A 12,334-nucleotide genomic window follows, 5' to 3' on the forward strand; every position below is an offset into this window, starting at 1 on the left:
CAGTGTATAGAGTTTAATGGTGCGTTTTAAAACATTGCATGTGACTGAAATAAATGAGGAAAACAATATGGTTAACATAAGTTCATGTCACGTTTTTGGTTTGTTTTTTTTCCATTTTCTTTTTCCTTTATTTGGTTTTAATCTGACAGTTACATAAACATACTTAATTACAGTATATACAGATATGAAGTGAACCAACTTTTCCACATTTTACAATGAAATTAAGGAACACACAAATAGAACATGGAGTGCTTTTCATGTAAAATAAGATCAAATAAATAATAATAAAAAAATTACATTTAGAAAAAAAAGAAAGATTAAACAAAAGAAGGGCGTTTTGGGGAAATATACTTTTTCCACTCCTTCCAAATGTCTTCAAATTTTGTTTCCTGAAGCCTCATTGAAAAAGTAATTATTTCCATTATAAATATTTCATAAATAATATCATACCAGTTCTCTAGTGATGGAGTTTCTGGTTTAAGCCATTTCTTAGTTATTGCTTTTCTAGCAGCTACACTCAATATTCCAAATAAGTATTTTGTTTTAATATTTGTAGATGTTGAAAGTAGAAGACCAAACAGGAGTTCGTCCCACTTAAAAACTATGTTTGTACCAGATATGGTAACTAATTCTGTGTGAATCTTACACCAAAAATAATTTACTCTAGGACAGGCCCAAAACAGGTGATAGTGGTTAGCTACCTGGGAGCCACAGTTCCTCCAGCAGCTGGATGAGCCTGAATGATGAGACTTCTGAACAGGTGTAATAAAAAATCTACTAACAGTCTTCCAGCCAAACGCTCTCCACAAGGTTGAGCTCGATATCTTCCATTGAAATTCACAATATTGTAACCAAACTTCTTCTGGAATGCAGCTATTAGTTTCACGTTCCCATTTTTGTTTCATGTAGGTAGTGCTTGCTATTTCTGCCTCCTGAAGTCCTCTAAGTCTTTTGTCCCCTAGCCGTGCCTGAATTGGGACTGTCCCAGATATATTCCCTTCAATTTCTTTCCATCTCGCCTGGTAATCAGGATTACACCAACAATACAAAGTCCTCAATTGGGCCGATATATAATATTTTTTTAGGCAGGGGAGTGCAAATCCTCCCTTATTCTTCGCCAATTGAAGAGTGTGAAATCTTATCCTTGGTTTGTTTCCCTCATTAAATCAATTTATCCCATTCGTTGACGGTACGCTTAGGTTTAACACAGTTTTAGCTTTGGAATGAGATATGTGGATATTGTTCAGGTTGTGGCTGCTAATCATTCAGTGTTATTAAACATCAAAACCTGTTTTAAAGCGTCTCTGCTGTGTTTTCCTGGTGTTCATAGGGGTCTGCTGATAGAGGAGTGTTGACATTTATTATGCATGAATTCAAAGACAGGGCATTCATGATATCTGCTGCAGCTTTGCTACAAGAAATAAGTATCCAAGATCCAAGATAACATGTATCCCAATACAAAGGATTGGTCAGCAGTTTGATTTTTTCTGAGTAACTTCACACTTGACAGAACAAAAAATTAATTGTAAAACATGTTTTTATTTCCCACTGATAATTACCTATGACTGTGACAGTGTGGAAATAAAATACCTGGTATGAAACATAATTTACTTCTAAAGGTCACACCTGTAATAAAGCATGTGCAGTGAATGTGTTAGCAAACAGTTGCCTGTTAACACATCCAGTAGACACAAAGAGCAACATTATCGTTCATTTGGAGTTTCTGTAAACCTGATGAATAGAAGTCCAATATTTACTCTCCTTTTAGCTCTCAACGAACTCCTGAGGGAAATATCGGTCTCTTTAGCTGCTACATGATGCACTATGTTCACCAGCTAATCGTGTCTGACTGCCTCTTAGTGCTCAGCAGGTAGTGTACAGTGGGTTCATCAACAGCTACCTGCAATGAGTGTAAACCAAAAAAGTAAAAATTTCAGGCCTGAAAGAAAAAACAATGAGCCGAAAGACTAATTGGTGCTGCTTTACGTATTGCTGTCTATTTCAGTATTAATTTAAATTTCTTCCTTTAGGAACAGGTTGCTACAAGGGATTTTGTGACAATATTCTTACCAGACTATTTAATATGATTTTCTATTGATTTAAGATTCTATATCAATGATTTTGTCATGTACAAATTGGTTTATGAATTAATGAAATTCACTAATTACAACTTTTTCCACTGCGCTCAACCATACTATGAGCAAACCTGTCATGCTTTCTATAAATTTCAATAGAAAATGAAAGGAAAGTAGCACTGCTGCTCAGCAAAACTGACTTCAGCATCACTATTTCAATCCCTCTATATACAAACCGTTAATTATCACAAAATAGAATATTGTAAAAAAAAAAAAAATTACAGCATAAAGAAATATTTTTTATCCCTTTTATCCCTTAAATTACAAAATCCAAATTTGTATATTTCAACTTCAGAATTGAAACACATTATTATTTGTACATTGTAATAATTAAACACTGTTACGGTGAAATTAGGAAAACCTGGTTTGTAAAATACTGATTCCTGCCCATGAGTGAGACACACTGAAACACTAAATCATGTTTCCTGTTTCCCTGATACCTGTTCTAGTCCGGCTGCTGTGCTGTTGATTGAATGTTTTGCTCTTTCTAATCATCATGAAATACTGAACAGATTGACCAAACAGTATTGGTGACTCTGCTCGCACAGCAACAAGATAAACTTAGTTGGCAACATTGGACTGGTTTCTCCACTAGGTTACCTTCAAAATGTTGGCCATGCACATTTAAACAATGTCTGTACATCAGTTAGTCAGGGACATAAACTATCCCCGCCTCCACAGTCCAGCAAAAAGCACCAAACACTGATGACGATAGTGATCAGTGTAGTCTACTCCGCTGATGTCTCCTGAACAGGAGCTCCGACAGTTTCAACGTGCGGCAGTGAGACAGAGGAGGTTCCGTCTTCTGCTGAGGCGTGCCGCTCCTGCAGTGAGGGGGTTTACATCAGAAATATGTTACACGAGAATGCTTAATTTCAAATTAAAATGTCTTGTAACAAAACCAATGTATAATATATTTAGATTTAGAGATATTTAAGCCAATACAACATTAGCCAATTGAGTTAATAAAGTAATTTCATTTTCAAACATATTGAATCCTCAAAACGTCTTAACTGACACTGAGTTGCGTTACATTTAAGAAAGGGAAGGGCTTATGTTATTTGCTGCTACAACCGTTCAAATTCCCAAAAAAAAATCATGAAATAAATGTACTAATTTTCAGTGGAATTCAACCTCTTTATTGCTAACAATGTATAAGATATATAGATTCATAGATCTCAGTATCAGTTGTTCTCAAATATCACATTTATAACGACTATCAGCTAAACTCATGAGAGGAAAAACAAAAAAGCAAAATATTTCTGATTACAGAGAACAACAATGTGCTTATAATTTGAGTTGTTAAAGTTGAGACAAACTTAAAGGTTAACTTTGGTATTTTTCAACCTGGACCCTATTTTCTCATGTTTTTATGTCTAAGTGACTAATTGGGACAACAATTTCTGAAATTGGTTCAGTATTGAGGGAGAGCGCGGTAACCGGCAGCTGCAAGGGCAAGTGAGCAGCGTCACTGTAACATTACGTCCACTAAATGTGCTTGATTTTGCCACTGACAAGCTCAGATTGTTATTAAAAATATTTTAGATAACACTAAGCTACGCTTTCTGTACTCCAACACAACAAACTCTGCCCGTCTGACACTCACAGCGTTTCTACCAGGGATGTATTCCACTATTCCACCGTTGTTCTCCGGAAACAAGGATTACAGAACGAGACTTCTCCTTGAGTGAGACTCTTTCCATAATGTCAGACACTTATAATAAAAATCAGAACCTGTCATGGCAAAAACAAGTACTTTTAGTGGACGTAGATGCCGGTGCCAGCTTGCCCCAATAGCACCATATTGCAGCCCGTGAACAGCTGCCGTCCACAGCGCTCTTCCTCAATACGGGACCAATTTCAGTAATTGTTGTCCCCATTAGTCAGTTAGACACAAAAACATGGGAAAATAGTGTCCAAGTTGAAAATTACAGAAGTTACCCTTTAACTTGTAGGGTGTGGCAGCAAATAAATATGCATATTAAGCTATAAAATCTATCCATGGGTTGAACACATTCACAAGCACAGGTGAACATCAACAGCTATCATCAAAACATTAAAGTAAAAATACAAAACATGACAAAACGTCATAAAAATATGATCTAGTTATTAAAAATACTTATTTACCAATTCATGTCGCATGTAATATTCACCATCCCATTAGTGCTTGTGCAAAGCTGAAGCATTAAAACATAACAAACAGTGAACTTTAAAGGTTAAATCACAGTTAAGAAGCATTATTGTATGTCTAAATTTGGATATTATTAAGATGAATTTGATTTAGTTTTCATGTATTTTAACTCACCGGAGCATCAGTTTGTGAAGGTTGCCCTTCTGCTGGCTGAGGTCTCGGTGCTGCACCGTCTCTGCTGATTTTATCTGGAGAACGTTTTTCATTCACTTTCAGAGGTTTAATCTTTGATGGAGATGAATCTGACTCAGTGGGTTTGGTTTTTGTTTGGGTCGTGTTAGCAGGAACACTCTCTCCTTCTAGCTCCTCTTGGGTCTCCGGCTGGTTTTCTGAATCTGACTCATCAGAGAGATTCTGCTCCGCCTCACGCCGCTCACCATCCGTCTCATTCTCGCTATAGCGAGACTCGGTGGTGCGTAGTGTCTCTATAACCAACTTGGCTGGCTTTTCCCCGGGTCTGTTGGGCTGCCTCTGACGAACCTGGTTCCTGTCTAATCTGCCACCTTCGGCTCGTTGCCTTGGGACTTGTTGTGGTGGCGGTGCGTCCCCTGCTGCTAAGTGGTCAATGCCCTCGATCTGCTGGAGGCGAGGTTGCGGTGGCTCCAACTGTGGAGGAGGTGGATCCAATCGAGGGCGGCGGAAAGGAGCAGCGATGCCATGCTGGAAGACTGCTTGCACGCCTCCGTACATGCATACCTGTAAAAGAGTTCAATTAATATTATCTGGTTTCATTTATTTGTATGGGTGTCAATGTAATTTAATCAATGGTCCTTACCACTATGGCGAGCACAATAGTGAGGAGAACTGGGATCTGCAGGGTGATTGGTAGATCTTTGAGGAGGGCTACAAGAAACTCACTGATCCCCTGTCCAACGTGCTTTAGTGGCTCTGTGATGAAGGTTGTGATGGTAACTGCGATCGCCTAAACAGAGAGGGATGTTTAGAATATAACTTTCTGTGCCTCATTTCCACACCCAAACAGATATTCAAAACTGATACCAATTTTAAAATGGTATAGTTTGGGACGACTCTTGATTTCTATACATTTATGATAGAGTTAAATGCTTCATTTTATTTCCTCAATAAATGCCTAAAATCTGAAAAATAAAACAGCAATGCCTCATTTTGGCACTTTTATGTTGTGATGTCTTCAAACAAAAGTTAAAAGTCATTATTATGTCATTATGCAAGGTATCCTCAAACAGTTCGTATGATATCTTTCAAAAAGTTGCTCTTGTTCTCCAACGAATGTCCAGCAGCATGTGTCAATTTCCGCTCGTTACATGCATAGAGTCTTTTCAAAATAAACTTCCGTCTTCACAGGAAACAACTTGGTTAGGTTTACGCAACATAACTACTGAATTAGGTTTAGGAAAAGATCGGGGTTTGGGTTAAAATAACTACGGAAGTGGCGTAATTTAAGTACGGAAGATCCTGTACATGAAAATAAATCAATGTTGACTTCTGGTTTCACACGGGATACGAACAGTGGACTACTAGGTGAAAGTCTGTTGTTTTTTGACCCACCCATCCACCCCGACCTCCTCTCTACACAGCGTTTCTCACTCTGGATTACACACAAAATGATTTTGTAGGATATATACGAATTACAGTGCATTACTTGGCGTAGGTATAGCTACGAACGGTGTATGAGAACAGCCTGCATTATTATGCAGCATAATATAGCCTGTTCTTGCACTGGAAACAAATACATGCCATCATAGTGACCTACCTTTGTTGGAGGTACCAGCAGAATGGGGTTAACCACGATGGCTTCATAGTATTTCTTACACGGGTCACCTTGAAGAGTCCAGGTGCTTCTGAACCACTCTGCAGGAAAACAAATAAAAAGAGTAGAGGTAGCAAAGAAAGCAACTAAATAGTTCAGTGGAAACTTGCATCTTTCTTCAAAGGCTTAGTATCCCTATCAGTAGTAGAGAGTGCATCCTCTAAAATCTTGAAGTTTGACTGATGTGAATGGGGCACAGTGGTGGTGAATGGACCCATACGTAGCAGGAAGATACACACCTGACCACAACTCATTCTCTTCGTTTCAAATCAGACCATCAATGGCCCTAATGGGACTTTTAAACAAACTCCCAATGTGGTGATAATAGTACCAATAATGTAATTACATCATGAGTATAAAGGTGCTCTATACGATATCCAGAGCATTAAAATAGCCGCAAACGACTATTTGCAATGTAAAGATATAGAGGAGTTATGTCTACCTGAGCAGAGGATGAAGTCACTCTCCCTCTTCTTTTTTATTCTTATTATATTCTGTGATCACTGTGTGGTGAAAACCATGTATCTCCAAAATTGTTGGTTTTGAATTTATTAAACAGAAAGATTAATGCAGCTACAGTATGATCAATATTTTCATACTAACAATGTATCAAATGATAATCTGGAGACAATTACGTAATACTGTATATTCCCACTTGTAATGGACTCACCTTTCAAGCTATCACTCCAGTCAATTTTCTTCATTCCAGTGCATTTGTCATTGATGCCATCCATCTTTGCTAGGCGGCTTTGGTGATCAGCAAAGGCAATCTGAAAAAAATCTAATGATATTACAAACTTATCGCTCTAAAAACAGCTAAACAAGAGCAAAGGAACTGAAAAAGCTCTTCTTCACCTTGTACAGATAAAGCCAGTTCCAGATAATACTGACGAAGAAGCAAACAGCAAATAGTCGACTGAACTGCACGAACCAGGACACCGTTGACCAGAGCTGAGTGCATATGATAGCCACTATGATCAGAACACCGATCATCATCTGGAACACAAACAGACAGAACAGAGAACAACTTGACTGGTTGCACGAGATGGAAAACCACTTAACTAACGTCAAACCTAAACGTAGGGCAACACCTTCACACACTTTCCCTGTCGGCAGTCTTTGTTCTCCACATGCACACATCTGAAAAGCAGATTAATGAATGAGCTTACTTTTAATATTGTGTCAAGCTCCACGCCAAAGGTGTCTTCAAAACGCCACTTCCAGGCCTCGTAGTCATGTGGTCTGATATCTACCAGTATCTGACTGATGGCGTTGTCCAGAGCTCCTGTTCTCCAGCTGTCGTCACCCTCCAGAAGTGACTCAATCTCTGCCATGGCTTGTGAGGACAGTCTGATTTTGGCATCGTAGAAGACTTCCGCGGAGTCACTGGGCTGGGGACAAAAGGGGACAGACAGCATTGTCAAATGTAGGCCACATGATGACTGCAAGAAAGGTTCAGTAAAATACATTTAAGATGAGAAAAGACTGCATTCAAAGCCACATAACACAGCATAATACATGTGAAATGACCACGCACCAAACCAACTCTTTGTATTTCCTTCCGGAGTCTGGTAAGGAAGCGTTTGAACACTGGGTTGCATGTAGGCTGCTGTGAGATGAGAGTGATTCTCTTCTTTAGGTCTTCAATCTGAATGAAAGCAAAGAACAATATTTGTGATGCCTGACTGGTTTAATGGAGGTACATTTTCTCATTTTCTAATTCCCATACAGAGATTCGGTGTATTGCTACAGGACAATCAGAGGGGCATGTTTTCAAGAGAATGTGAAGTTGTACTTTCCGGTTGAAGGATGAAGAACGTCTTAATAGGGCTGGGCAATATATTGATATTATATCGATATAGTGATATGAGACTAGATAAAGTCTTAGATTTTGGATATCGTAATATGGCATAAATGTTGTCTTTTCCTGGTTTGAAAGGCTGCTTTACAGTAAAATGATGTAATTTCCTGAACTTTCCAGACTGTTTTATTATTTACTTATTAATTACTGATGATTAGTTATCAAAAATCTCATTTTGTAAATATTTTGTGAAAGCACTAATGGTCAGCCCTACAATATCGTCTCAATATCGATAGCAAGGTATTTTGTAAAAACATATTGTGCAATTTGATTTTCTCCAAATCGCCAAACCCTACGTCTTAAAAGTTGCTGGTCATGACAAACTCCACTCCTAAGGAGATTGGAAATGGCACGCAGTGACCAGCAGCAGAAGCATTCGTTGTGGTGTCATCATTAATACGTTTTTAAACTGTTTTTGTGTTGTTGTTTTTTATTGTTTTCTTAGTCTTTGCCAGTTTTCTTTTTGTTGCTATGATTAAAAGGGACTGTTTGTAACTTCTTACACGTATAATTCAATCCGGGTCGGTGTCCCATGCACGCTCGCGTGTGGCTACGCTGTTCAGACTCAGACTCCAACACAAACTACACGGAAGCACCACAACTGCAAAGTTATATCTAGTGAGGCCCGTCTTGCAAAACAGTGTTGGACGCGGTTGGAGGACGCAGGGGAGACCGTAGCTTTGGTCTCCAGGGTCGGAGTCTCTGCTGTACTCTGCTCCTCTGCTCCTCTGCCTGCTTGCCTTCAGTCACACATCGCGCTCGTTCTCGCTCCACACGTTCATGCGCGCACACTCCACACAGCAGAAGAGTTAGTTTAGCTCTGAGAATATCTAGTGAATGCAGCTCCTCCAGACCAACAGAGGTTTCCCATGTCTTGTGAAGTGACGGGGCTCCACAGCGAGTAACGTTATCGTCTCCGACCGGGTGCGGTGTCTCCCTCCCAGCGCGGTCTGGAGGCTGAGGCAGGAAAAGCCAACACTAGGATCAGCAGACTAGTGATGGCGAGATGAAGCCTCATGAAGCTTTGAAGCTTTCCAGCAAATTGGTTCGGAAAAGGGTTCATTGCTCGAGGCTTCATGTGCTCACGAAACCACCTGGTGGTCAAAGAGTGTAAAACAGACAAATATGATCTTAACCATGTGATAAGATAAGATAAGATATTCCTTTATTAGTCCCGCAGTGGGGAAATTTGCAGTGTACAGCAGCAAAGGGGATAGTGCAAGAAACAAGATGCATAAGCTAACAGTAAAAAAGAGCTAAACAAAGTGTAACAAAATATGAACCAAGTATAAAGATTGGAAGTATAAAAATAGGAGTCTATACAGTATTGACAATAAACAGACTATTAACAAAATTGCACAAGTGGAAAATGATATTGCACAGTGAGAATTAAATGAAAATCCACCTGAAAATATCAGGTTATTGTCAGTTTGTCAGTTTTTGGTGTATAAGTGCTCTACTGGGATCAGTGCTGGTTGTGGTCTACTGGGAACACAGATCTGTGATATACTGTATTTTGCGCCAGTAAAGGCTTTTGGGAATGACTATAAACAATGAAAAAAAATCTATTACCATGTAATCAATTTATATATATATATATATATATATCATATTTAATAAAATGTCTATTTAGTAAGTATATTATGAGTATATAAGATACATGTATAATAAACTGTAATTGTTTTGTGAGTAATTCATCTTATGTGTGCAAACCAATCCTAAGTTAATAATTGTATTGTAGTGTAGTGTAATATAATATAATAATTGCAGGAGGGTTAATATTAGTGTTCTGTGTCACGGCATTGGTTGAACCAGTGAAGATCTGAAACACTTCATGAACCAGTGGGCGGTACGGCCGGGCAGCGAGGCTTCGGATGTCATCAATGACGTCATTGGTCTAAAACGATACAAGCCTCGACACTACAGCAGACCACTGTTAGCCTTTGCACCTACTCTGAATTCCTGTACTGTAACTGATTTCCCCAGAAGAACTTCTAACAAACAATAAGGCTACCACGCCTTATAACCACAAACCTGTCTCTTTAGATCCACTACTTGTGTCCTGCAGGACGTCAGCTCCACCTGGCTTAAGTCATTAGTGTACTCCCTTCTCTTGGTTGGCACATTGTCATAGTTTGTTGGCTGCAGGGCACACGGACACACATATATTATAACAGAGAGATATCAACATGGCTTCAGAGCATTCAGTGTAATGGTAACATCATTAAAACCAACCAACCTCTGCAGGCTTCTTCATGGTTTTGGTGCTTGAATCGTAGTTGAGCATGTCATACGGGTCTATCCAGTCGTTGTCCGCCTCCTGTCCTGTTACAACCAGAGACAGGCTGAATACCAGGACGATGAGGAGCATCCTGGCAAAGAGAGGAGGCTATACTTCACCTAATAAACCAGTCCAGTGTTACAGATAGTTAGCTCGCTGCAGCTGATAACATCCAAACAAGACTTCCTGGGAAGTGAACACAAGTACAGAGTGGCTAACTGTCAGACTCATCGACTAAAACGTGGTTTAAAAGACACTTTAATAGGTTAAGGTTACACTAATACGCCTTAATATTAAAGACTTTACACTTTAACTACAGTAAAAACGTGCAGAAAAACAGCTCAGCAGTACTATCACTATTTACCTCACAACAGAACCGCTTTACGGCACAACCGTTTGACACGAGGATTTACGTCCGTCGCAAAGGCTAACGGGAAATGTAGTTTCAAATATTTTTATTAGGAAGCACGTGCATGTCAGTGATACAGACTTCTGTAGGGTGTGTCTCATGCCTCCTTTTTGATATATATCAACAAAAACAGACAATACTAGGAACTAAGGGCAAACAAAAATGGAAAAAAGCAAACACAAAGAATATAAGTAGTTAAAGGAAAAAAATAAAAAAGTAATAATAAAATAAATAAAGTAAATAAAATAAATAAAATAAATAAAATAAATAAAATAAATAAAATAAATAAAATAAATAAAATAAATAAATAAAACACAGACAACACCCTAAGGCGCACAAATCAGGGAGACATTGGCGACATACAGTATATACATAAACATGTGTAACCCAACCGAACCTTCCCATCCCTGAGCAGTGCTACCTCGGCTACTAAAGACTATGTGTGTATTGCGTCTTGATTGTCCGTCCCTTCTATAGAGGAGATAATGGGTCTCCAAATATTTTCAAATACCTCCAGTCTGTCATTAAGGGTGTATCGGATTCTTTCTAGGTGGAGGGTATCAGTCAGTGTTGTTATCCAGGATATAGTAAGGAATTTTATTGAAAGGGAAGGATAGCCCCTGGAGATGTAGCATCTCATTTTCGAGGGGGTCCTATAACACAAATACAAAAAACACATACAGACAAAACAGCATCACATAGAAAACATACACTGCAAACACACAGATACAGACAACTTGCTCACCATCTCCCACCCTGACCCCCAGCCCTCTGCTATTATACAAGAAAAATGTACTCACAAATTAAAAACATGAACAAGTTGTTTTAAGATGAGAAAATAAAGATGTCCTGAAGCAACGGAAAGAGGTAATAGATATAAATGTTGGCACCTCTTTCCCTTCCCAGAACAAGAGAATCAGTTTCTTTGCACAAAGGAGACCATAGGACAGGAGATGATGCTGTGTGTTCTGTAGGATTTTAGAGCTTTCAGAAGCTCCTAGTATAACCAAAAGTGGATCTGGTTTTATTTGGACTTTAAAAATCCTCGAAAAGAATGAAAATATTGCAACCCAAAAGTCCTGTATTTTAGGGAATAGTGCATAGCTATGGAGTAAACCTGCATCTGCTTGGACACATTTCTCACATATTGGTGACGTTTCTGGAAAGGTTTTATGTAGCTTAAGCAACATAAAATCTTTCCAGAATTTTTAATTTTTAATTTTTAAATTTACTTTAGAGTAATGTAACCTGTGCAGAATCTTAAACTGTATCAAACAGTGTCTGGCGTTCAAAGAACAAATTGGAACATACTTCAAGATCTTGTCCCAGATGTTCTCAGCTATTCCTATCCCGAGGTCTTTTTCCCAGTCCTTTTTTATACAGCTGGCTAACGGGAAATGTAGTTTTTAGAGAAAAGGGGGTGCAGAAGGTCTTTCCCTCTACAACCAATGTTATTTTGGTCACGAAAGTGTCAAATTCAATTTAGCCAAATGTAACTTTTGTTTTACTCTGGAAGAATACAATTTTGTTTGTGTCCTCTATGTAAAATTATAGTGATTTAAGTTAAGAAAATTACAAAACAAAATTACAGTATCTCAATGTTGATATTCAGTGAAAGACAGCATTCAAAATGAGATTATAAACAAAATGTAGGCATACTTGAAAATA

General features: G+C 38.6%; 1 protein-coding gene across 6 annotated transcripts; it reads right to left on the reverse strand.

Annotated features, from left to right (window-relative positions):
* Positions 1-92: 92 nt before the first annotated feature.
* clcc1 (chloride channel CLIC-like 1) lies at positions 93-10,736 on the reverse strand. Of its 6 annotated transcripts, none has more exons than XM_074635215.1 (12): positions 10,622-10,736; positions 10,216-10,443; positions 10,011-10,118; positions 7,653-7,763; positions 7,285-7,506; positions 6,971-7,111; positions 6,786-6,885; positions 6,059-6,156; positions 5,102-5,248; positions 4,441-5,022; positions 4,263-4,312; positions 93-2,959 (listed from the first exon to the last, which is right to left on the reverse strand). In XM_074635215.1, the coding sequence occupies exons 2-12, from the start codon at positions 10,345-10,347 to the stop codon at positions 2,854-2,856; spliced, it is 1,797 nt and encodes a 598-aa protein (XP_074491316.1). In that variant the 5' UTR covers positions 10,348-10,443; positions 10,622-10,736; the 3' UTR covers positions 93-2,853. The 6 variants fall into 6 exon arrangements, with proteins under 6 accessions (XP_074491316.1, XP_074491317.1, XP_074491319.1 ...); XM_074635216.1 differs by having other exon boundaries at positions 10,216-10,376; positions 10,622-10,714; XM_074635218.1 differs by lacking the exon at positions 4,263-4,312 and having other exon boundaries at positions 10,622-10,735.
* Between the last annotated feature and the right edge of the window lie 1,598 nt (positions 10,737-12,334).

This window comes from Sebastes fasciatus, chromosome 5, assembly GCF_043250625.1.
Source record: "Sebastes fasciatus isolate fSebFas1 chromosome 5, fSebFas1.pri, whole genome shotgun sequence".
In the NCBI taxonomy this organism is placed as follows: Eukaryota; Metazoa; Chordata; class Actinopteri; order Perciformes; family Sebastidae; genus Sebastes; species Sebastes fasciatus.